The sequence below is a fragment of the Podarcis cretensis genome (assembly GCF_951804945.1).
Source record: "Podarcis cretensis genome assembly, chromosome: 13".
NCBI lineage: Eukaryota > Metazoa > Chordata > Lepidosauria > Squamata > Lacertidae > Podarcis > Podarcis cretensis.
In genome coordinates, this window is record NC_137182.1 from 3,437,751 (window position 1) to 3,464,472 (window position 26,722).

Genomic DNA, 26,722 nt, shown 5'->3' on the forward strand with positions numbered 1-26,722 from the left:
TTGTTCTCTTCCGTTTCTTTTTTAGATGTCTGCGTGGCTCACTAGTTTATTTCAAACTATTCAATTCACTTTGATTTTTTTGTTTTAAAGCGTAAAACACGTCTGGAGTAGCAAAACATGAGTCCACCATTATCTGGAGGGAAGCTTCTTTTTATTAAGCAGCAGCATTGATATGTAATCTTTCCAATCAAAAGGAAATTGCTCAAGATGGCATATAGAATAAAAATGATACTAAAGGAAGTCATAATGCAGTCTAAAGACAGTAAAAACACCATAAAAACAAATCAGTGTACACTAGTATATAGAGACCACAAAAGTTGGATCTGAAAGCTGGTAGTGAGTGATCCCTAACTGCTTGTTCTTTGTGTTGCTAGAAAATCCAATTTTAGATTGTTCACTATAAAGCTGTCAGTGGTAAAGTCTTTAAAATATAATGGAAGCATTTTTCTATTCAGTTCCCTTACCGGGTCAGATTAAGGTCTATCTAATACAGTGGTACCTTGGGTTACATACGCTTCAGGTTACGTACGCTTCAGGTTACAGACTCCGCTAACCCAGAAATAGTACCTTGGGTTAAGAGCTTTGCTTCAGGATGAGAACAGAAATTGCACGCCAGCGGGAGGCCCCATTAGCTAAAGTGGTGCTTCAGGTTAAGAACAGTTTCAGGTTAAGAACGGACCTCCGGAACGAATTAAGTTCTTAACCTGAGGTACCACTGTATGCCATTATTTCTTTCCAGCAGTGGCCAGCTGGATGCCTTCAGAAAGCCCACAACCACAAAGGCAGCAGCTCTCCCCTGTTTGTCCCTTGATATTTTGAGGTGCACTGCCTCTGCACATGGATGCTTTATTTAGCAACAATAGCTTAATAGGCCTACCCTCTGTTAATGCTTTTTTAAGCAGCTTAAGCTAGTGATTGATAAGAGCTTGTTCCCATGTCCCACCTTTGATTATTTTTATTTTTATGGTATTTATTTCATAAAATTTATACACTGCTTGCTTGCTTGTTAAACAAACAAACAAACCTCAAAGTGGCTTAGAAAAATAAAACAGTAAAATCAAGAAAAAAAACCACAAACCTTCTTTAAAACATGCAAAGGTTAGAATACCAAAACAGATTAAAGTTACCTCAAGCATCTGGGTAGACTTGTTTAAACTGGAATATATCTAGCAGGTACCGAAAGGGAAGGAGCCTCCTTGGTCTCAATCAGCAGGGAGTTCCAAAGTGTGCGTGGTGCCACATAAAACAATTGAGTTCTTACAAATGCAGTACATGTATTATGTGGCAACTATGGTAGAGTCAATTCTGCTGATTAAGCAGCCAAGTGGGCACTTGTGGAGTAAGGCCATCTCCTAGGTAAATTGGTCCCAAGTCAGTAAGGACCTTATATATCAATAGTAGCACCTTGAACTAGACTTAGTAGCAAATCAGCAACCAATAGGAAATTGGAAATTTCTGAGCACAGGTGTTTTTGTTTTGTTTTTGTTTTAATTTATTTTTATTAAAGATTTTCTTGGTTTACAAAAGTACATGCCTTGGCTCTTTTTTTCAGGTTGTACAGTCTTTCTTACAGATCAGTTACATTTGTCATGAGACATTAGTGCTGAGTACAGTACTGTATAAGGTCAAGGAAGAAGAGGGGGGAGAGGAGGGGTGGTGAGGCTTATATTATTTTGTATAGTGTACGTGTGGGCTTTTGTGTCCATGTCAACTGGGTAGCCTCTCTTTCTATTCATTTATTACATTTCCTTGGTAGAGAGAGGTATTAAGGGGAAGGGTGTAGTTCGTTGTCCGAGGTTGGATGCAGTGGGGTTTATTTGCATTTGTGGGGGGGGGGGGTGCTTGTTGGGTCAGGTAAGCCAGATTGATTTGTATGCTGTCAGTGGATTCTTGTCATTGTCCTGTTGGACTGTGTATGTGATAAAGGGAAGCCATACTGGGGTGAAGGCATCCTCTTCTATTTGTCCCCGTGTCAGTTTCAGTTTATCATACAATTTGATACCATTGGTTCATGTTTACTCCTGACAGGTCCCTCCAGTGTCTGGCTATGAGTCTTCAGACTGCTGAGAGTAGGGGGGTTATAAGCTCTCTATAATGTGAGTGGTCATTATGATCTTGGAAGATGTTCAGTAGGGCCAGTTCTGGGGTGAGTTCTAATACCTGTTTAGTTATTTTGCATATCTCTTGTAGGACATCTGTCCAGAAGGGTTGGACAGGCATTCCTACCACATGTGGAGGTATGTGCCTGTGGAGGTGCAGCCTCTCCTTGTTGAGGTTCCTGGGTGTATCAGCACCAGTTTCTGTGGTGTTAAGTACCACCTGTAGGTGAGCTTCAGAGTGACTTCCCTTCTTTTGGTTGATATGGTCCACATTCTAGTCCATTGGTGGGGTTAATTTCAAAGCTTATGACGTGCTCCCATTGTTCTTTGATTGCATCAAGGGTGTTTTGGAGCAGTATTTTGTGGATATCATCCCTTTACTGTGTTCTTCTGCCATCAAGAGAAGGTTTTTGAAGGTGGTCAAGGGCCTAGTGGCTGCTGATTTTGCTGTTGGATTGTTTAAAAAGGTATGTAGTTGATGATGTGTTTGCCGAGGTATTTGGGTGTCTTGTATTTATTGTGTTGGTATAGGTTTGTTGTTATAGAAATCTTTTAGACAGTGTAGGCCTTTGGCTTGCTAGGTTTTTATCTAGAGGTTTCGTTCTGCATGTTGGAATAGTGGGTGATAGGTGGGGGGGGGGGTAAATGGGGATGGGGATAGTTTGCCTGCTTTTCCCTTGTGTGAACCTGTTCGGTGTTGTGGGGCTGAGTGCAGGTATTGTATCCTAATTAGGTAGAAAACCTCTCACAAGCTAAGTTACTGCAGAATAACTCTGCTGCAGTAAAACAAGATTTCACACTGGGAGCAGTCAGAGTCACCATTAGAAGTCATAGAGAGCAGTAGAAGAAGAATGGGGCTTTCCCTTCAGACTCTGGGAATGATGGAAGATGCCCATCTTCCTATGTTTCTCCCAGTGGCAGCCTTCAACCTGCTTCGTTTATATTCTCTCTCTCTCTCTCTCTCTCTCTTTTATCTACCACCAAATAATCACCTCTGCTTTGTAATGATAGTGTATTTTCAGTCACAATGTTTCAGTGGTGATACTTCCAAGATAGTATTTAAAGGGATATTCAAATAATTGGTGTTCAACATTATTCCCCTCTTAATACAGCTAAACTTGCCCCCAAACTGTTGTTTTTTTCAAATTTGATAAATGCTCAAAAGTAATATTTATTCCTAACGAAGCTGCTTTTTTTTAAAAAAAAGAGAGAAGACTTTTTTTTGTTAATTTTGTTAATGAAGGACTTTTGTGTACTCCTTATGTGTACAAAAGCTCACGTTAGCAGTTGTGAGAAAGTAAGAGCCTAATAAATTTAAGTGCATCAGTTGTGTGTAGTCCCATGTTTGGTGCAAGGGGGTTGTATTTGTAATAGCTGCGAAAGCAATTCCTTCATTTATTGGAAGATATTTTGACAGCTGTAAAGTAATAGAATAAGTGTTCATGACCCCCTTGTCCTGCGAATATGTCACATTAGCACAACTGGATGCCTTAATAACAATACTGGCTTCCGTTGGCTTATCTTCTCTGACACCTCAAGGGAACTGGGCAGCCTAGAACTGAATAAGTGAATGTTAAGAGGGCATATGAGAGGTCACAGAATATGAATTCAAAGGTCCAAAAGCAGCTTTGATTGAACTAAGCCATGTAACTATGGCATGCATGCCAAGGGCTTGATTCTTGTGGCACTTTTAGTCCAATTCCACAATGGTTTACCGAGTGCTTTTTTTCTGGGGGCCCCCAGGGGTACGAATACCCCTAAACATTTTGTGAATCTAGGTTTGGCCTCATTGAGGGGCAGTATTTCAATATGAGTAGGAAAATAAGAGTACCCCTAAACATTTTATTTTTTAAGGAAAAAAGCACTGGGTTTACTTGACCTTGCTGCTGGCTCTTCTCTTAGCCCTGCCCACTCATTACAGGAGAGTCCCTCTCTTCCTTTGTGAAATCTTTGCACCTCAGCTATGATTTGCAGGGGCCTTGGTGTTGTCACTCTGTGTTGCCCCTTCCTCTCCCATCTACATGCTTTTAGCTAGGGCTCCCCCCCCCCCCCCCCCTGCCCAGCCAGAGCTCAGCTGCAGCCCCTCTCAGGTGGCACCATTGCCATTCTAACAAGGGAGAAGTTCTTGGTGAACACTGGTCCCTCTTTTACTAGAGAAATAGCCTTGCTTTAGCAGGGCTGCAGAGGAACCAAGCAAGTCGCAGTCTCCACTATGCAAACTCCCACACCAAAGAGGTCTTCTGAAGGGAAGGCATTAATTCAAAAATCCTTGGTTTTGGCAGATTCCAGAAGAGAGAGTATCAACCTGGCCTCAAAGAACACTGGGCAACAGTTATTTCTTAATATAGGGATGCATGCACAATTCCATAATTTCAATTGTTTGAGTGGTACAACAAACACAACAAATAGCTCTTGCTTTTGGGATTTTGTGGCAATTTGTTATTATATATATATATATATATATATATATGAACATACAATCTTCAGACTGAATGTTGGAAAAAAGAATCCAACCTGATGACATAAATATGTGACACTGCATTAATCAGTGGCCTAAGTTTGCAGTTTTTCATGATGGGCAGAATTACATGTTTTTATTATTATTTTATTTATGATTTTCAGTTTTATACATTTCAATAATTTTACAATCATTTTAATGTTTCAAAACTCGACTTCCTTTCCCCTCTTTCTGCAGTTTATTTTTTATATTCTCTGCATATTCCAAATTAACTTAATTTACTCATTTATTCATTTAATTTAAATTTATACTCTTACGAAACTGCAGGTTGTTACAATAATCCTATTGCCCATTGTATCATTGAGGATTTTACTCGCTCATCCTTTTCTCCCATTCCAATAATATCTTAAACATTTTAAACAGCACTTTTACATTACATTCCAACAGCTCGCTCTCCAGTTGCAATATTTGTTCCCCAGACCCTTGTATCCTATCTTTCTTAAATGCTTTGTTCAAATGATGATATTGTATCCATGTTGTTAATTTACCTGATAATTCCTTAAATTATTTTAATTGATACTCTCCTCCCTCTTGTTTTAATAAATTTCTATAAGTTGTCCACTTTTCTATCATATTCTTTTTCTTTACTGCTATAGCTTCCACTGGTGAGAGTCAAAGTGGTGTTTTTGCCTCTAATAGATTTTTGTATTTATCCCGTATGCTATACAATTTTTTCCTAATTATATGATGTGTAAATCCTTTATGTACTTTCACCTTTTCATACCATAAATAAGCTTGCCAACTGAAAATATTATCATGGCCTGCAAAGTCTAAAATATGTGGATTCTCCAATGTCATCCATTCCTTCAAGCAACAAAGACAAGATGCTTCATAATATAACCTCATATCCGGCAGGGAGAAACCTACTCTCTATTTTGCATCTATCAGTATTTTATATTTTATTCTTGATTTTCCCCCTCGCCAAATATATTTAGAAATATATTTTTGCCATGCGTTGAAACAATCTGTCTTGCCAATCACCGGAATTGATTGAAACAAAAATAACATCCTAGGTAATAAATTCATTTTTAGTCAACACTCTGCCTAATAGTGAAAGATTAATTCTGTTCCAAATTTGCAAATTTCTTTTAGTATCTTCCCAGGTTTCTACATAATTATCTTTATACATATTTATATTATCTGCTGTTACGTTTACACCTAAATACTTAACCTTCCTTCAATCTTTAATCCAGACACATCTTGTAATTTATTTTGATTCTCATCATACTTTTAACCAAGAGTTTGGTTTTATCTTTATTAATCTTAAAACCTGCTACCTCACCAGTTTTTTTAATCTCTTGTAACACTTATCATGGATATCACCATGTTGTGTGCAAATGCTTTTAATTTATATTGTCTCTTTCCCACTCTTACATCTTGACTGTCTTGATTACATATTATTCTTTGCACCAATACTTCTAAAACTATTATAAACAACAAAGGTGACCACGGGCAGCCTGGTCTTGTTCCTTTAGTTATTTTACAGAATTACGGTACATGTTTAGTGTATTGTTACAGCGTCAACATATGGCAATGGCTCACTTGATTCAGAGAGGTTTTTATTCTATACGCGCTTGCTAATTAGGAGATGATGTCTGATGTACTAATTAATCTACTACAAGGAGGCAGCTGTGGGCTCCAGCTGTCTTTGTTTCCAATGGGCTTCCTGATCTGGGGTGGAGTGAGGATGGGAGTTAGAGGAAAGCAGCAGAGCTGCTTCTGACAAATTGATTTAACTAGAGCACAGAGCCTTGAGGGAATTCTGTGCTGCCCTGTCACTGCACATGACTGCAGCCTTTGTAGGCTCCAAGCTGTTGAGCGGTGAATCTCCCACCGATGCTTTCTCCCTCCATTGCTTTGCTGAAATTCCCAGGCACTTGGTATTCACTTTAAAAATACTTCCCTCTGCCTTGAAATGCATCTAAAGTAATTCAGGCAGTTAATGCCCATCCAAATCGAACTTTCATATACAAAGTCAATGTGTCTTTGAACAGGTGCACGGTAACAGCGCACCTTCTGGTATTTTGAGCTACATGTGATTATTCCTCACGAGTGGCCAGCCTACTCTTCTGCTCACTGAGTGACCCAATTGCATGGGCTCAAGTAGTAGGCACATATATGTCAAAAGCACACAACCCTTGGCTTAAGAATGGGTGGATGTTAGATAGCATTGCTAAAGTTATTATGGGCTTTGTTAACACCCCATAATAAATTATCTTAAAATGCAGTTATGTTTTTTTACCAATTAATCTTGAGATTTGCACCAGGTTACAGGTCAAAATCAGTAAACCATTGAGCTCTCTGAGTTCAGGGATAATAATAATAATAATAATAATAATAATAATAATAATATTTTATTTATATCCCACCCTCTCCAGCCAAACCGGGCTCAGAGCGGCTAACAACAGTAAAACAACAGTAAAAATAGATACATAAAATCACAGTCAATTGAATGTCAGAGGATACCAGTTCTTAATTGGTCTCTGACTAAGCACTGGATAATCAGTGCAGAGGTACAGTCCTCAGAGTTTGCACCCACAAACAAGGTAGGTGCTTTGACTGGGGAGGTGGACAGCCAAATAAGCCCCCTTTCCATGTTGTCCTGGAGGTATTCCTAGAAGGCCTTGAGCTCCAGGGTCGAAAGGGAATTTACACATCCAAAGGGAATGTTTTCTGCAAACTGGTGTTTAATGGGGCAACCACAGGAGACAACTTCTTGGCCCCCTTTTTCTATTAAAAATCCCCAGCAAGGTCTTCATACTTGTCAAGTAATGTCACAGTGGCAAGGAGGTGGCAGTGTTCAGTGGATATGTGTCTCCATTGTGACCTTGGCCTGGATATTTGTTTCCATGGTAGCAGGTGGTTGACACTGCAGGCAGGAGGCTGGGCAGAAGGGAGGTTGACATTGTGGGGCCATGGGCAGATCACCAGCTAAATGGAGGTGGAAAGTGGAAAGTGCCAAAGGAGGTCGAATGTCAACTTTTCTAGGAGCCTTGGGGTGCTAACATAACAAAAAGCTGCTGGTTCAGAAGATGGAAGAGAGCCATTGAAAGTGGAGGGTGTCCTGTAACAGGTACCCCCTCAGCCTAACCTGTTTTACTCATTGGTTTAAGGATATGTTCCTTTGTGGAAGGTTGGGAAACAAAATGTGACACATAGGTAGAGATATTAAATAAATAAATGGTGCAGAAAACCATTGATTCTAGCTTCCATCCTAAGCTGACTAAGCTGTGGAGAGGTTATCTGCTGCCACCAAAAGTAAAAATAAAAACAGAGTCTTGAGTCACTAACAAATTTAATTATTGTCTAACCTTTCGTGAACTAGTGCCTGCTGTGTCACATGTGATCTTCAGTTGTCTTTTACTAAGTGTAAGGGTTGTGTGCGTAAAGGCTGGAGTTAAATGGCAATGGAATGCAAAGTACTGTCTGTGACAATTCAATTAGAGTTTAAATATATGCAAAACTTGCCCATCACAGCAACAGTGATTGGTAATAGGAGAATCTTGTTAGCTTTGCTGAGTGAATTGACACCTGTAATTGGACAGGTGGGAAACAAGTTGACTAAAGTGAGTAATTAGGTAGACAAAGAATGTGAAATTGTAGCCATAACAATTATTTTTAGCGTAATACCTTCCCTAGATGTTATAGTATGCAGGTAGTTAAACTTGATAGATTTTGGCGTTACAAGAGATCCATAGCCAGGAGTGGTTAATTCTGAGATAAGAAATCAAATTTCAACTCCATCTCTGTCAGAAAGAAGTGTGTGTGGAAATCAGTTTGTGCAGCCTTCTGTAACTCCAGGGCACCATATGATCCAAGAAGGTAGAACGGCAGGCCAGGGTATGTTCAGGCTTGTCCTAGGCAGGACAACACATACCGTGAGGATGGTTATGCCAGCAGCTGGGGATATCAGGAAGCGGCTGCCAGGAGCAAATGGTCCTTACACACAAGCCTAGCATACATGTTAGGGAGGCAACTCCAGGCAGGACAGCCACATAAAGTCTCTGTGACAAGCCAATAAGATGCTGAAAAAAGATAGATCACTAGCAAAGGCCATAGTTAGTTATACCATGCATTGAAAAACCATCTTGTTGTCATCTGACTTTACTCTGAAACTAAGGATGGGGGAGGGTTTTGTTTGCGCCATATTTTTGAGTGCACTTCCCTGATTCACCCCTCTTGGACCAGTTCCTGGATCAGAGCACACATGTGCAGAGTAGTTTTCAGAACTGTGGACCTTGCTGAGCACCGTCTGAATGCTTGCAACTTACAGAGAGGTCTGAGGGCAGTTTTTTGCTTTCCCTTTTTTCCATTTTCAAGCTGCTTGGAGCAGCTAGTGTGTGTAGTGTGACAGCAAGCCGTTTTTGTGCTGTGCACAAATGCTCCAGGAAGTAGGAATATGCCGTTATAGGCAGTCCTTCCCTGAGGAATTGTATGGGGAACAATATGGCTTCCCCCATCAGTACACAGAGGCAGCCATCTCCCTCCCCAGGCAACTGTCTCCCCACCCTGCCAATATTTTTACCAAAAGGCGATACGTGTAGTGACATGCCATTTCCTCTAAGGGATTTTCAACCCACACTGCACTTTCTAGCTGATCCAGGAAATCCTTACAAAAGTTTTTTTTTAATGTATTATTTTTTATATAAAAAACCAGTTGACCATATGGATTTTAAAAAGCTTTTCCCATTAAAATCTGCACAGAAACAGGACACAATAGGCTTTAATGGTGAACAAGTGAGAAACAGGAATGAATCAAGGCTGCATTCAGACACAATGTTTTTTTGTTTTTGTTTCGCTGCTTATAATGCTTCTGTTCAATTCCTAATATTCCTTTTACACTATAGTAGCTGTTGTGCTATAGAACTGTGGCCTTTTGACCAATGTCATGCTAAATTTTAAATGGTTGGAAAGAAGTGTGTGCTGGGATATCTCCCTAAATTGTATCACATGAGTGGCAGTGGTATGATAATGAAAAGCATAGGAAAATGACAACACAAAACTTCCCCAGTTTTGAGCTTGCAATGGGGTTGCAAATGGATTTTTAATCGAAGTAATTAAAACGAAAATGAATACTATGCTCCTGCTAGATTCTACTAGATCCCCAGAAGTGACTTTTATGTTGTGAGAAAGATCACATAAAGCATGAAATTTAACAGGTGAGGAAATATCAGGAAGACAGAATAAAGTGCCGTTCAAATGCAGCCTAAGTCCATTCCATTACCCTATCTGATTAATTTAGCTTCTTGATGGTATTAAATCATACAAGGTGCTCACAGTATGTCTAAACAGTGCTTACCACTTCCTGCTGTCAACCATAGAATAGGTTGGTGAGGTACTTAATGAAAATGAGCGAAATGTTCATTATATGCCATCTCCACCAAGCCCATGAACATAATGTTATGGTTGCCCCCCCCCTGAAAACATATTTCCTAGACTTTTTTTTACTATTCATTTGCATTACAAATAGGCTGTTGCTCCATGCTATAGTTTTGCTGTTTATCCACAATAAACACGCAGAGAACAAGGAAGACAGTGCTCCTCTGATAGTAGAGAATTCTTACACTTTCATGCCAAAAGACAGCCTTTGTCGGGTGTAAGAACGCGATCACCACAGGCACTGGGTTGTTCCCAAGAATCGCACATGTCTCCAAAACTTAGGTTGCCTTCAAAAAATGTTGAACTCAGCTCAATTAGTTTTCCAAAGACAGTTTGTTTCGGATTCTGACTCTAAGATGTTAGCCTTTGTTTATGCAGGAAATCACAGGACACAGTGGATACATGCTATTCTAGGTTTTCCACACTTGTTACATTTGGCTACACACTCACAAGCCCTGCAGTGTTTCCTGTGGACTTAGCTGATTGTCTGAAGTTTAAAATAAGCATCCTTGCCCGAGGTGATATGTACAAAGGCATTCCCATCGCTCAACAGTTGCTTACTAATTGTGCAGTGTGAAATGTTAACAAGAAAAGGTCACTTCAGTTCTAATGATGGTGCAAATCAAGTGATGCTTTTATGACCACAGAGAACAGGCCAGCTTTTATATGCAAGCTACAATGATTTCTTGTTTTCCTGTGATCAAGCTATATTCTTGCATTAATGTGCCTTGCAGCTCTGCATGGAACAAAAGCATCTCTGTCCAACTTAGAAGATTCACATAAAGATTTCACATAAAGTGCCCCATTCCATGTAACACAGTATGTTAAATAGTTACAAGTCCCAAGGGACCTGGCATGTGGAAAACAAGCCATTTCTGGAGTGTGAAAAATACTAAGGTGACTATTGATGCGCCAAGAGGATGGAGCAGAAAAGTAGCTTTCTTCAAAATTGGTTTTTTGTTTCATTTTTACACTACATATAGGACAGCTGTAATGATTAATAAAAACCACTGTGCATTGTGTAGTTTGAAATACAGTGTATCACTGAACAAAATAAAATAGATAAAAATATAAAACAGAAGCTTTCCCTGTTATTTTTGGTGAATGAGAGAACTGATGGTTTGTGTGCCAAGACCCCGTGACCCCACAGTTCCCTCGGGACAACAGCATGTTGGGTTTGGCCTTGAATATGGCCACCATTTTATTGGTTACAGTAGAGAATGGTTTGACATAGGCATTGGGTGAAGCCGTTGCTATTCCACTCTGGCCCCTCCGCTGGAAGTGCATCTAAAGGCAAACCACATCTTGGGGGGATTCCCTGTGACCTACGTCCAATAGGGGTACCCACCGCAGAGTCCTTGTTGGAGGAGTGGTATAGCCCTAGCTCCGCTTGGGCTTCGGAAAGAAGTCACTCCTCCCAAATCGTTTAAACAGGATACCTTTTCTCAAGGAGGGGCAGGCAGAGGCTATAACCTCCTCTCCAGCCAAGATCCAATGCCTAACCACCTAACCTCATTGCTATGAGGTAGGTGAAAACCAGGTGGCTGGTGTCAATTTGCCACATGGAAAAATTCCTGGCTGGCCCCTGAATATGGCAGCCAGTTTGGTCCATAGCAAGATCAAAGCACAAGTAAAAGCTAGTAAATTAGGGAGGGTGGGATATCCAATGAAAAGGCAGGGAAGACAGCTGGACAGGCTGCAATTTAATGGCCCCTGGGAGCAGGCCCAAGCATTCCCATTGGCTAGTTGGGCCTGCATTGAAGAGGGTGAGCAGAATTGTTGGAGAATGAAACTTTGGGAGCAAATTTTCTAATACAATGTATAAAACATCATCATCAAACCTTTTGCTGTTTGATTTTACATAATGTAGCAGAAAGTGGTAGAAATTCGCCTGGCACCCCAATTCTAAGCCTTCGTACCACCAGGTCTTCATTCAGTGCCATTGAACCAAGCATGATTTCTGGTTTAATGCTATGCTTTGTGATGTTGTGCAGCAGTAAGTACAGTATACACTTCTTAAGACCTAATTTGCTGGATGCACAAATTCAAATTGACCCACCAATGAATTCTTAATACTTCTAAGCTCCTGTTTACTCTGCATCCCTGGTGGGAAATAGTGTACACACAATGTTAGCCACAATCTGTATCTATCCTGTTGTTTCCATCTGTGTTTTGATGCATTTCCCTCAAAATCTGCTTCGGTCTGAATTGGGGAAAAAAAGGACGACCTACTGCATTTTTAGCTGGTAATGTGTACAGAGCCTAAGACTTGGGTCTTATGCATGTTTTCTTTGGAGTAAGACCCACTGAACTAATCTGACATATTTCTCAGTATACTAGGGGCTGTACCCCTGCTCTTTCCACTCACCAGCCCCCTGTTACCCCCCCATCAACCCCTTAGAGTTTCCCCTTCCCGTCCCATGCAACTATTAAGTCACTCTTCACCTTCTGAACCCCATTTCTGAAGCTACTTGTCTCTTCTGTTCTGCAACCCCACTTTGCACCTCTGAATTCACCTTTATCCCCATATCCATGTCTCCTCTCCCTCCTTTTATGCCCCACCCTCTACGCAAACCACCCCCAGGGCAACCTCCCGCATCTTCCTCCTCCCACACATTCTCACCTTCTGCCCAGTTATGAAACCCTTTCACGTTTCTGCTTTCATCTTCAACCCCTTTCTTCTCATGCCTCCAACTCCCTCCTTTTTGCAACCCATATTCTCCACCTTCATTCCCTTTTCTTCCTAATCTTACCTCCTTTTTCATCTCTTGCTTGCACAAAAACTCAATTTCCACGCCACCTCATTTCTCCTATTCTACAGCCGCCTTTGCACAAACAACCCGTACTGATACGTGTTACAACGTCTTTAAGAATTTTGAGAGCAAACCTGTCAGTTAGCTCGTTCAGTTTGAGAATGTTAAGTTCAGGTGATGGATGTTGTACATATAAAGGTCTTTGCTTATTAATAAAATATCTCTTCTAAATTGCTACATTGAATCTGGAATTTTGCAATCTGAAGGCAATGGATGGTACCAGGAATAAACGCAATGTGGAATATTTCCATGCTTTGCATCATTTCTCTCTCTCTCTCTCGCATGAGGCAGCTCAGTTTTTTTCCTACCAGTTTTCCTCCTGGCTTGCTGTGCACAAACTTTTCCCTCTTATATTCCACAGCTGACTCATATGTGAGAGAGAAAGGACAGGCAGCCTGCAAATCTTTGACTGTCTGAAGGTTCTTAAGTCAAACCTCTGCCATTTGAAGTCACCATTTTCCTCTCAGTTCCCTCCATTCCTCCTTTACTCAAACATCTGCCATTGTTTAAAACCACCACGTTCCCCCTCTTAGTATTTCTCCTATCTCACTCTGATGCCATGCTCACTGCTGTTGCGCAACCTGCCTTCTCTTCCTTCCCCACCCAAACTGACTTCATGCAAATCCAGGATTGTGAGGCACTACAAATCCTCCAGTAGGGGCTGCACAGTAATAGAATTACATTTTTTATATATAGGAATATACAGTATGCATAGGATCGTAGTCTAAGCAATTATAATTATTATGAATTTTAGTATGCTTTTCCTAAATGCTCAGAAAATATCTATCTATCCCAACAAACTTTGCAATATAAGCAAACAGCTCTGCCATCCTTTGGAGAACTGTGACTAAAAAGAGAATTAATTAGAGTGTAATTGTATTGCTATTGTAAACTTCCCTGTCTAGCATAGCCAAAGAAGAGACTGAATTTCTGCTTCAAGCACAGACATATATATATCGCCTGCCAACCTAGCAGTTCGAAAGCACCTCCGGGTGCAAGTAGATAAATAGGGACCGCTTACCAGCGGGAAGGTAAACGGCGTTTCCGTGTGCGGCTCTGGCTCACCAGAGCAGCGATGTCACGCTGGCCACGTGACCCGGAAGTGTCTCCGGACAGCGCTGGCCCCTGGCCTCTTAAGTGAGATGGGCGCACAACCCCAGAGTCTGTCAAGACTGGCCCGTACGGGCAGGGGTACCTTTACCTTTATATATATATATATATATATATATATATATATATATATATATAAACCCTGTTACTTTTGTTTGATTTCTCAATGGCTTTCAATACTATTGAACATGGTATCCTCTCAGTGAGATGAGTATCAGAAGCCATATTATGGTGGTTCCCATATTTTGCCCAACCTGCCATTTATTTTGCCCAACCAAAGGTGGCAGCCCTACTGGGACCCTAAATCCTAGCTTTGATCTGTAGGAACATTGCCAATTGGCCCGTGAGTTGATGAGGCTTATCTGATGTCAACATGAAACCAAGTCTTCAGTGACATTGGTTCAGTTGCTGTGGAATGCTCTTCCATCCAGATTTAGCAGGTGTCTTCTGTATTAATTGTTAAGTATTTGCTGAAAACCTTTCTATGTCACCAGTCTTATGTGGACAATTAAAGGGTGAGTGGAATCTGTTACAGTTAGCTGATGAGCTGTGATTTTAGTTCTTACGTGTTTTTGTATTGTTCATATTAGTGGTGTACATTGCTACGATCTTTATGAACTTGGAGTATATAGCTATATGAATAATTTCTTTAAAGGGATTAAGCTGGGGAATGAGGGTGGGGGTGGAATCCTCAATGGTGCCTAAAAATAGCTTGGATAACTCAGCTCTCTTAACGTCATTGGGCTAGATTATTTCTAACTTCACTTGATTAGGGCCCATAAAACAGGTGGGGTTGTTTTCACGTAATAAGAGCCATTACAATGAATTTAGCACTTAAATAAAGGCATTGCACAATAAGCAAACAATGGATGGCTCTGCTGTGTCTGTGAGAGAGATTCTGTTTCAGGCTCAGCCCTCTGTTTAGTTATCTTGACACCACAAGAGGTTTGTCATCCTTCTCAAATGAGCACTGACTTGTGTTCTGGCATTTCTGTATCAGAGCTTTAAATAGAATTAAAAAGTAAAGGGACCCCTGACCCTTAGGTCCAGTCGCGAATGACTCTGGGGTTGCAGCACTCATCTTGATTTACTGGCCGAGGGAGCCGGAGTACAGCTGGTCATGTGGCCAGCATGACTTAGCTGCTTCTGGCGAACCAGAGCAGCGCATGGAAATGCCGTTTACCTTCCCGCCGCAGCAGTACCTATTTATCTACTTGCACTTTGACATGCTTTCGAACTGCTAGGTTGCCAGGAGCTGGGACCAAGCAATGGGAGCTCAACCGCCAACCTTCCGATCTGCAAGCCCTGGGCTCTGTGGTTTAGACCACAGCGCCACCCGCGTCCCTTAAATAGAATTAGGCAGCCATTATTTCTCTACAGAAGTGAGAGCTCAACGCTCCCTTTTACCAAGGCACTGAATACATTGTGGAGCTGCAAATCATAGCCTTAGTTTTGGTGTTCCAAAATAGGGCCAAAATGCACACAACACCATTCATGCAGTTAATAATTTTGTGATTTTTATTTTAGAGTAAATAGCAAGCACAGGAAGGCTGGTCTAGATTGGGATCGTGGTGGAAGGTAGAGCTCTTCACCCCTTTGAACCCTCCTGTAGGGGTGGGTGGTGGCACACTTGCTATTTGCACTGGAAGAAAGGCTCCCCAGCACAAACACCATATGTGGGATTAGCAATCTGGATTAGGACAACCGCAGGGGGCAAAGCTTTAAAGCCCCCTGACAGCCTCCTTTGCTGGGGTCCTGATCTTAATTGGGGGTCCCATGCCTGCAATTTACGTAAAAACACCACCATCATTACCATTGCATGAATGGTGATGCCATTTGTCTAGTCTGCCCTAGAAGTTATTTCAGGGCTATCTACAGATTATCACATTATCTGAAGCAGCCTTTCTCAACATTGGGTCCCCAGATGCTACAGGACTACAACTCACATCATCCCTGACCAGTGACCAGTTGTGGTCCAACATCCTGGGACCCAGGGTTGTGAAAGGCTGATCTGGAGCATAGGCATTGTGAGTTTGAATAAATATTCTCTCAGCCCACAAGGCATGTGTACTGTATTTGAGCATTGTACTCAGCGCTGCTCTGTTAATGCCAGCATATTAATAGTGAGCAAGCAGGAGCGGGTGGGAGGGGAAGAGAATCTGCCACAGTCATTATCTCTCCACATGGTCTGCCTTAAAGGGTTGTCGTGAGTTTAAATACTGAAACTCATTTTCAGTGGGTTCGCTACCACTTTCCTAACAAAGCTGCCATGGGAGTGTTCAGTTTGGGGTGGGTTGTTTGTGAGGGGGCTTTTTCTGCATTGAACGGTTTGAGGGTACATACCCATTTGAAAACACTCCTCTTGATTAGGTTCCCCACACCTTTTCCTGCCTAGAAGGAAGCAGCGGTTGTGATCTTGCTATACACCCACCCATAGTGTCATTGGAGAGTTGTGTATACACACAAACACAGCAATGCCAGGACAGCTTACATCAATTTCCAACTGTTTCCTAATGAACATACTGTGTGAATGTAGAATCAGTCTGCATGAATCATTTATTTTTGGAATGAAACCAGTTGCTCAAGAATTGATTTTCAGTGGCGAAAAATACAGTATGCAATAGATCTAGATCTATGGTATGTGGACTACGTAGAAAAAACAAGTACTCAGCCTCCATTGATTCCAGATTAAAATGTTGTGTGTATGCAGCCTTAGTTCAGTGACTAGGAATATAAAGCACAATGTCCGATATACCTTTTAAGATGCCAGCCTTATGAGTAAATATGCATGGGATTACCCTGTCAATTCCCATATTCATCTTTATTTGAATGATTACATTTCTTTGTAAACCTGAACTCTTTTATTTCCATACAGATTGCATTGAGACTTGTGCTGTCCATTAGTTAATAGGGTTCTGTGATATTAACCTAGCACTCATTAAATTAACTCTTAAGAAGATATATATATATTCCTTTTGTATGGTATGATCAGTAACATCAATGCTATATTTATTACAGGCAGTAATAAATCATTTTACTTGCAAATGTAGATGCTGTCTTCCACCCGCAGTTAAAAGTTTCTCTAGAAACACAAACCAGAGAAAATGTTGATACTACAAATCCAGATACACGTCTGTCGAATTATGAGAGATGCAGATTGCTGATGGAATCTAATAAATCTCTCTTTAAGTAGATTAGGAATTTGAGCCCAGACAGCTCTCTGTGCAGCTGCTTTATCCGTATCCACCCAGAGTAAGCTATGGCAAAGAATCAAGAAGACTTTTTCCCCTAGCACTGAAATATTTAGCAATATTAATCAGTTAGATTAATCTATTAAAAACCTTTTCATTAATTAAAAAGGGGCTGCCAATTAATTGGGCAGCATATTTAAAAAACACTCTTTATAATTTTAACATGTGCAGATGGTAGATGCCATCTTAGAAAAGGCACTAGCCCTCTCTCGCAAGAATGCCTCACCTAACATGGTGTCTGATGTAATGTTTGTATATCATGTAAAAACAAAGTCTTTCTTTCTCTTCAAAACTACTCATTTAACAGATACGTAAATTTATCTAGTTTTAATTATTAAAACTCATATGATTCATTTATTTTCTTTAATCAAATGGAAGTCCTTATTTTGGGTGAGATTTAGGTGACCAGTAAAATAATGTTACCTTGGTATCTCAAAGGTCTAGGCACCCAAACACAGCTAACTTAATAAGCAATTCTGTGTCGCTATTGCTCTTATCAACAATTGTAATGTATGTTTTATGTAAACCACTTGGAGGTTTTTATTATTAAGCCATATACAAATTTCCTCCTTTTTTCTCAAAAGATACCAGTGAATCAGAATCGTAGAGTTGAAAGGGATCCAAGGGTCATCTAGTCCAACCCCAGCAATGCAGGAATCTCAACTAAGTCATCCATGACAGATGGCCCCTCAACCTGTGTTTAGAAACCTCCAAGGAAGGAGAGTCCACCTGTTCCACTGTCAAACAGCTCCTACTGTCAGAAAGTTATTCTTGATGTTTAATTAGAATCTCCTTTCTTGTAACTAGAATCCATTGGTTCAGGTCTTTGCCTCCGGAGCAGGAGAAAACAAGCTTTCTCCATGTGACAGCCATTAGATATTTGAAGATGGCTATCATATCTCCTCTCAGTCTCCTCTTTTCCAAGTGAAACATATCAAACTCCCTCAACAATTCCTCAAAAACCATAGTTTCCAGACCCTTGATCATATTGGTTGCCTTCCTCTGCGTACTTCCAACTTGTCAATAACCTTCTTAAATTGTGGAGCCGAGAACTGGACACTGTATTCCAGGTGTGGTCTGACCAAGGCAGAATAGAGTGGGACTATTACTTCCCTTGACCTGGACACTGGACTTCTGTTCATTCAGCATCACACTGGTAACTTAGGTTAAGCTTGTGGTCTCCTAAGACCCCTTTATCTTGAATCCCAATTTTGTCTTGCATGAGGCTCCCTTCCCTTTGATAATTTCTTCTCACCCAGTGGTTATTTAAGCTTTTTGAAATCAGCCTTCTTAAAGCCCAGAGTGCATGTTCGCCTATGCTTAGCTGAACACTCTACGTCTGTTGATGCTGCCTAGAAAAACATTAGCTTTTTTTGCTGCTGCATTACACTGTTGACTCGTGTTAAGCTTGTGGTCCACTAAGACCCCTGGCCCCCTAGGAATTAATCCATATTGCAGTCCACATGTGCTAGAACTAAGCTGTGCTTAAACTGGGTTCCAGATGCTTCATTGTGGCATGACAGGAATCAATTTGTTAAATACAGGTCAGACAGATTTGGTCCAATAGGTTAAACAAAGGCCATCTCTGCTATGAAGCAGAGTAAAGGAGCAGCCACCTCAAATGGCAGATTATTCCACATGACAGGGCAGCAAATTGGCAGGTATTTAATTGACTTTTTATTGATCAAGGAGGAGCCATTATTGGATTTCCCACCTTTGTCCCCTTCCATGGCAGGCTGGCCATATCATATCACAAACTCATCTTGAAAATCTCCTTAATTTCAGAAGTTTGCCATGCAGCATGAGGGGCATGGGAGTCCTGCTTAAGAAAAGGACCCAAAGCTCTCTTGGGCACACAGAACTAGTCATGGGGTTGTTTGGATTCAGGCCAGCATAATTTGTCTCATTACATCATTTGAGATGCATTAATCTCAATATTAATGAGCAGATTAATGTAGGCAATGATAAACTCTGAAATCCCAAATGACGGTTCATCTAATTTGCATTATATAAGGACTTGCAGGAAGATCTTAAGGCTTTATGTTTATCTTTCCCCATCTAATCTGTACACACACATACATACACACACTGACCGTTTGTGAGTCTATAGTAAGTTGTGTTTCCTTTTCAAATGTTTTCTAAGACCTTGGCTTTGTAATAAATAGACAAAGCTTTGTTGTTGTTTTTTTACTATAAGTGGAGATTTGCCCAAGTTGACAGTAGGGGAGCTTGAGGGATTTGATCTTTGTGAATTCTTAAATTAAATTATCTCATATGTGCCACTCAGATTAATGTGAATATTGGAAATTAGCTGTCCGCCAGATTCCACACTTTGCGTGTCGAGGTCCCCAGGGCCACCCCAATAACTCACACATCACACTGAATTTTTTGTTTAAGGTTTTTGGCATAATTTTGGCCAGAACTTCATTAAAATACAAAAATGTGGGTGGTTGCTTAGGCATTGGTTGCGACTATCTGCCCCCACCATGGGGGACAGACTGACATTCCGCACGATGCGAAAGTCAGAAAAGGGGAATACACTTGGGGGTAGCGTCAGAGCAGGGAACCTGCCCTCAGCCCTCCCCAAATGCAACCAGGAGCTCATTGCTATGGCCCGAGCCCCCTTGACAGAGTGGACAAGCAATAATAAGCCCCCGATTCCTTTAACGGAATCCCTTGCAGCAGCAGCATTGGAGGGGCAGGCACAGCCAATCCATGCCCCTCAACCAACCAAACCATAAACCAATGCCTAACCGCAACCTTACAAGTTGTGACGATTTGCTACGCAGTAGGCAAAAACCAAATGGCCCCAGCCAATCAGCCAGATGGACAAAATTCCTACTGGGCCCCTGCCCCAAGAGCAGACGACCCCATGATAGGCATAGCAAGGTCAAAGCGAACAACCCTAATTCTAGGGAGGAGGGACAGGCAATCTGATGCGAAAAGAGGAAGCCCTAGCCTCGTGCAAGGAGTTTTAGCATTTCTGGCTGTCAGTCAACAAATGGCAACATTAACTTCTTCCCAACAACCAGGGAAGCCCCAATCGCATCAGTGGCCAACGATCAATTAGCCCGCCCCCCAACTTTGGAGTGTCCTGGCAGACCCCACCGCAACACGTGCTCTCCATGAAGGAGAACACGCTTTCCCAGATATTGCAGCAGGTTTCTTGGCAGTTTCAACAAACAAAATGTATTATTTTATTTTAATGCAATTTAAATGGAGCATAACAGAATAATGGGTAAAAATAAGGAAAAGTCACCAAACCTTAATTGACAGGAAGGATCTTTACATTTAGGTTTAGCAACACAAGATTGTAATATCTATTGATATGTATTTTCAAATTGACTGACATTTCATAGGATACTGTTAGCTTCCTGAGAGATATTGTTACAAATGAGCTTGAAAATAATAATAATTCAGACTATTGACTAATTAGTTATTATTAGTTGATTATTGACTTGCCTTTTAAGCAATTAATTTAAATTATTTCAAATTGCTCAAACCACTGTATTGGTACCTTTTTGGGGTACTGAAGGAAGTGTAAAAAACCTGCAATTTACTAAATGAAAGGCACCACTTTAATAGATTGTTTTACATACACACCAGAACCAAAACAGCCTTTTTTAAATGGTGTGTCCTTTTACCCATAACACCACTGAGTAAAATTGCCCCTCATAAATTAATCTTTCAATTACACTAATGCTTGCAGCTCTCACTGAAACTAACCCAAGCAAAATTACATATGTCTTGGATTTATTTCTCACAAATCTTCTCTGGCAATATCCCACACCATGCAATTTATATATATTTTTCTGTGTCTTGCGTCGTCGCCTGAAAATACTTTCAGAACCGTTGGAGCCCCTTTGAGCAGCCTTTAAAATGTTCCTTCCTCCCTTTTTCTTTGTTGCCATCACTTCTCTCAGCCCGCCAGGCTTCCTAACTCGTTCCTGATTTATCTGGGTAAATAAGTCTCTGATTATTCTTTATGCCGTTGCAAATAAAGTCCTTTTTAGAAACAGATGTTAAAAGGATCTGGCAAAATAATCCTGGAGGGCAGTAACTGCCTTCTGTAAACTACTAGCCTTGTGGCACAAAGTGATGAAACAAAATGGTACACAGGCTACAGGAAAATAATTACATTATAGTTCCATTTTAGGAGCCCATTTTAAAACTGAGATTTCTGAGCGCATAATACTAACATTATATAGTTGAAAGGATCCTCGTCTGGGTCATGAGCATTCCGGGGGGGGGGGGGGAGTATTAATCGTGCTTGACTGGAAAGATGTGTGTAACCTACAACAAGCGGCCCTTGTAGCCTTGCCAAAAGAAGCTTTTGTTCCCTGAAGAGAATTGTATTAAAGGGCAGTGTGTCCTATCATTATTTGAGCAACAGCAGCTTTGAAATGGGCCTTTCAGATTTCAATACACTGGATCAACAAGCAACAAATAAAAGAAAACAAGCTTTGTGTCGTACCTCAGTGCTGCATGACCTCCCTCATCCCTTACCTAGTTGCTGTGTTCGCTGACACAATTGCCTAAAATAACTAAAGATAATTGGTTGCTTCTGACGGGGTTGGAGGCAGGCCAGGAAAGTGGTGGAGCCTGGAGGGGGGTGGAACCGAACATCTTCCTCCAGTGCTAAACACGGCAGCCTGTTTAACAATGGTGGTCTTTTGCAAGTGGCGTTTAGGACAAAAAAGAGAGGGTGCCGGCCTGGGCTTAGTGAGATGAGGGACGTGCCAGCTGGGAGAGGTCAAAGAATGAGATGCAAGACGAAGAGTCGGTGGAAAAACATGTATCGTGTGCAGAAAGAGCTGACGTAGCATACTGGGCAACCTGTGTGAGATCATGACTTGTTCTTTCCCAGTTGGGCTAACGTCCAGCATGAGTCTTTTGGGAGGAGAGAAAGGTTGGGGAATGTTTGGGGAGCATTTGCTGGTAGAATCAGGGAGGGAGGGAAGAGGCAAGCACTCTTCTCACACCCAACAATTTTGCTCGGCAACTTCAGCCACCCTGCACTAGTATGAAAGAAGGACCTAGTGGGATCGCTGTTTCTTAGTCTCAACTATGCATCCATTGTATGGTGATAAATATGTTGAGCTACATTGCAGTGTGGTCACGAAGACTAGTAAATTCATAATAACTATTACTATTTAGACTATAAATTCAGACTATGAATCCCAAGAAGTTACAGGCCATTAGACTGATTCCATAACTGGGCTAGTAATGTGTTGTCATATTTGTTGTTGATTTCAGGTTTCTTTGAATTCTGGCAGAGACGTGCCAGTGGAAGACCATACATATAAAATACATGGAAACCTCATTTCATTCATTCCTTCGTTCATTTGTATGCTGCTTTCCCACATGCTCAAACTGGCTTACAACAAAGAAAGCACTATAAAAACAATTTCATAACAACATAGCAAAGCAAAAATATAATAACATAAAAAACCACATTCCAATACTATACATATCTATTGCATACCTATATATAACACAATTATATGCACACAGCATCCCATAACAAAAATAAAAAGGGAGCTTTACAGTTTTACCCTAGTCCCATGATGTCATTTCTATTCCCCAGCAATAAAGAATTCTGGGATTACTCCTCCCAGAGCTACAGTTCCCAGCACCCTTAACCCACTACAGTTAGGATTCTTGGGAGGGAGCACTTGAAGTGTGCTTTATATGTATGGTGCATATGCAGCCTCACTCTCTATGTGGATAATTGTTTCTCATAATTTCTTGCTTTTCATCTCCACCAGACACCTCAGCTTTCATTAGTATCCCATCCTATTTATTAAGATATTTAAGATATTATTTAAGTTTGCTACAAGAAATTAAAGAGACATCCTGGTGCTATTTTGGGTTTGGGTCTTCAAGAAGCTGAGCTAAGGGACTTCTGAGATTCCTAGACAAAAACAGACAAGTACCCAGGATTTACAGTGGAAAACAGTTACTGGCTGACTTCAGTGTCTTTGAGACGTCTGCCGCTCTTGCTGGCAGTGACATCAGGTTACGATCACTATGGAGCTACGTGAAGGGAAAATAAGATCTGTTCCACTAGAGTAAAAAAGGAAAAGGATGGAGAAAGTGAGAAGAAATCAGTTGATTTTCGCTGCAATTCAGCAGAACACTGCACCAAGTTGGAATGTAAAATTCAGCTTTTGTGTTCACACATGATCATGCTGATCATTTGTTAAAGTTCTGGGTTTTTGCTGTATAGCATGTAGGTCTCAACTTCAGAGTATGCGTCTGGATCTACATTGATCTGTAAAAGCGTCATTAAAAATAGCACTAAATAATGTTATATAATGTTATATAATGCTCAATGCATTTTTCCATTGCCGGCAGATCGCTGCTCTGCGGTGTCCCCTGGTGTCACATTTTTATAACACATTTCTAACATTATAACCAACAAATGTAGATTCGCCCACAGACATGTTTGCTGAAAGGCAGCCTAGAAATAATAAAGATATATTCAAGGGTTATTTCTTACCACTTGCTGGAACATGTTAAATAATGAGATCAGCATTAGGAGCTCAGTCATAAAAAGAGCAGAAGTGAAGAATACTAAGAATATGGGACCCTCAAACAAAAATGGTGATTGTGAGTCGAGACCCTTTGCCCTTTATAATATGTAGTTTTGCTGAAATATGTAGTTTGTATGAAATTTGTAGTTATTTCAGTTATGCTGAAATATGTAGTTTGTATGAATTGATTCGCATTTTGAGAAGCATTGACCTCAGAACGGTAATCTTTCGTCTTTCTAGGTTAAGTGCAGGGGAGAAATCACCCTGAAACGCTCTATTCAACAATTGCAGATATTGGACAAGAATGAACACAAAAGATCCGAAGGTGACGGAAGGGGGCCTCAATGTCACACTCACTATACGACTTCTTATGCATGGAAAGGTAACTTGCTTTACATTGAGATATTGGGCGGGGGGCGGGTCAGAAACATGGGTGTATGTTAGTGGTTGTATTTTAGGTTGCTTTGCTATTAACAGTATTAGAGGCCCAACATTTTAGCCTTATTTACACACTAGCAAAACTGATTATAACTAGGGATAGGTGGATGTGCCTGTTTTTTGGTTTGCACATTAAAAAGTTGGAGCCATTGGAAGTGCAATTTAAGGCTCCTGTTTATTCCGCTGCAGTTGTAGATTTACCTGCCCTGCCCTGTGGCTGAAGGAAGATGTCATTGCAGGCCAAATAAGGACTCCTGGTGAGCCCAATGAGACCCACAGGCCAGAAGTTTTTGGAGAGAGATATGTGAATAGCCATGCCCCATAGCCAATATTTTGTGGTGGCGCCCATGCCATTTTTTCCAAAAATTCAAATGTGCCACCATTTCCCATGTATCCCTTGTTCAAAAGTGTTTCCTTTCCTGTTTTAAGATGCATATTTTATATGTATTTCAGCGAAGTACTGTAAGTGAGCTGTCAGTCTGTGTAAGACTTCTAAACCAAATAAAATTGGGGTGGGGTGGAAATCCAGATGTGGCCACAGGCCCCAAAGTTTAAAGGCTCCAGATACAGTTAACTGTTATGAACTGTGCAAGAATGTCTGCACACCCCCTTGTAGCAGCAACCCTTAGAAGTGTGTCTACATCTTAATCACAGAGTTTATTTTACTTCCAGAAAGTCAGACAATTGTTCCTTCAACTTGTTTACCATTGTGTAAGTTATACAAAATTCAAGATCGCCACAGACACATAAATTCTGTTTGAAGGATGAGAGATCCACCAAATGTTTGAAATCTGCAACATGGCCCAGCTTGTCAGTTGTAGACTGACATGCATTCTAGTAATGGAGAGGATGGAGGAAGAGAATTGATCTTCCTTCTGCCCACAGCATCCTTCTCCTCTACATTTCAGGTAGTCGGCTGCAGCAAAAATATTGTAGCATCTTGAAAACTAATCTTCTGTGGCTTCTTCTTAGTATACTCTAGCTCATGAAAGCATATGCCATAAATTTCCCTCTCAGCTTTCTGCAAATACCTCTTTGTAAGGACTGAGGCACAGATAGCAGCTTGTGTAAGAGAGAGTATGTGGCACAGGTGGCATTTGAGTTCATAGCTCAGGCGCTTAGCCTTTACGTTACCCTTCGTTTGTTAAGTTACGTTAATGCAAGTTAGTTGTGCCGTAGCTTTACTGAAGGCACACATGTCTGTTACCCCATTACGCACACAATGATCTCTCAAACAGCGTAAGTGAATATTTGGATCTCTGGCATTTATCAATTGCGTTGTCAAGTTTAGATCTGTCAGTTACTTTCTTTGTAAGTGCTGCACTGTATGGCTCTGTTTGACTCGCACAGCTGGGTGTTGTTATGACATTATAGCTAAAGCAATCACTTTGGAAATGGTTTCCTGCATAGTGATAACACCCACTGCTTCTGCACTGCTCATTTGGTGCCAAAATGCATTGTTGCCTAATCCATCATGTGAATTAGACATTAAAACTTCTGCTACGTCTGGCTTCTATCATTAAATAAAATATTTTGTTTTTAAACAGTTCCTTATTGAACAGACTAGCTGAAAATTTAGGAGGTGTATATTCTCCAGCACTAACATTGGCAGAAAACATGCTAGATATTTGTTTTCTGCAAGACAAGGGCTGGACTTCCATCTTGTCTAATTTGATGTGGAAAAATGGGAGTGGAAGCGGCATGAAAGGGCTTCTCCTAAGCTACAAAAGGAAAAAACCCAATGTTGCAGGCACTCTCAGTTATTGATGAGGAAATTAAGTGTTTCAGGCTCGTTCTTGTTGTCAGGGGCAGGGGTGGAAAGCTTTCTTTCATAAATCAAAATCTGATTCCTTATTCTCTGCCTCCATTGCTTTGTTGCTCTGATGGCAAACGTCTTGTGGTTTGATTATCCTTTGCTAGGATAGGTAAAGGTAAAGGTACCCCTGCCCGTATGGGCCAGTCTTGACAGACTCTGGGGTTGTGCGCCCATCTCACTTAAGAGGCCAGGGGCCAGCGCTGTCCGGAGACACTTCCGGGTCACGTGGCCAGCGTGACATCGCTGCTCTGGCGAGCCAGAGCCGCACACGGAAACGCCGTTTACCTTCCCGCTGGTAAGCGGTCCCTATTTATCTACTTGCACCCGGAGGTGCTTTCGAACTGCTAGGTTGGCAGGCGCTGGGACCGAGCAGCGGGAGCGCACCCCGCCGCAGGGATTCGAACCGCCGACCTCTCGATCGGCAAGCCCTAGGCGCTGAGGTTTTAACCCACAGCGCCACCTGCGTCCCATCTTTGCTAGGATGCTCCCTTCCAATAGAGGTACGGCAGGAATCATTCTTGCCTTCCTTCAGGCAGGCCTTTGCAATGTGGAGTTGGGGTGATTTTGTTTTTTTACCAAACAGTATTTAGGATTGTTTTTATTTATCTTGCTGTAATTTGTGTGTTGCATATAACCTTGCTGTATTTTTCACAAACGTGTGGTCTATAAATATTTCAATAAATAAATAAGCTTCACTTCATTTTCACTGTTGGGGGGTGTGTGTGGAAATGAGTGGACCTGGAAATTAAATAACGAAATCTC

The 26,722-nt window shown here is 41.1% G+C and overlaps 1 protein-coding gene across 15 annotated transcripts in view; it reads left to right on the plus strand.

The window, feature by feature from the left end:
* LOC307200817 (poly(rC)-binding protein 3-like) overlaps positions 1 to 26,722 on the plus strand; it is a 183,323-nt gene that overhangs the window by 119,510 nt on the left and 37,091 nt on the right. For 13 of the 15 annotated variants that reach the window (XM_079949802.1, XM_079949803.1, XM_079949804.1 and 10 more), the window contains one exon: positions 23,947 to 24,088. In XM_079949802.1, coding sequence (XP_079805928.1) covers positions 24,011 to 24,088 — 78 coding nt within the window. In that variant the 5' untranslated portion in view covers positions 23,947 to 24,010. The remainder of the gene's footprint in view (positions 1 to 23,946; positions 24,089 to 26,722) is intronic. The other 2 variants (XM_079949801.1, XM_079949793.1) reach the window with 1 other exon arrangement.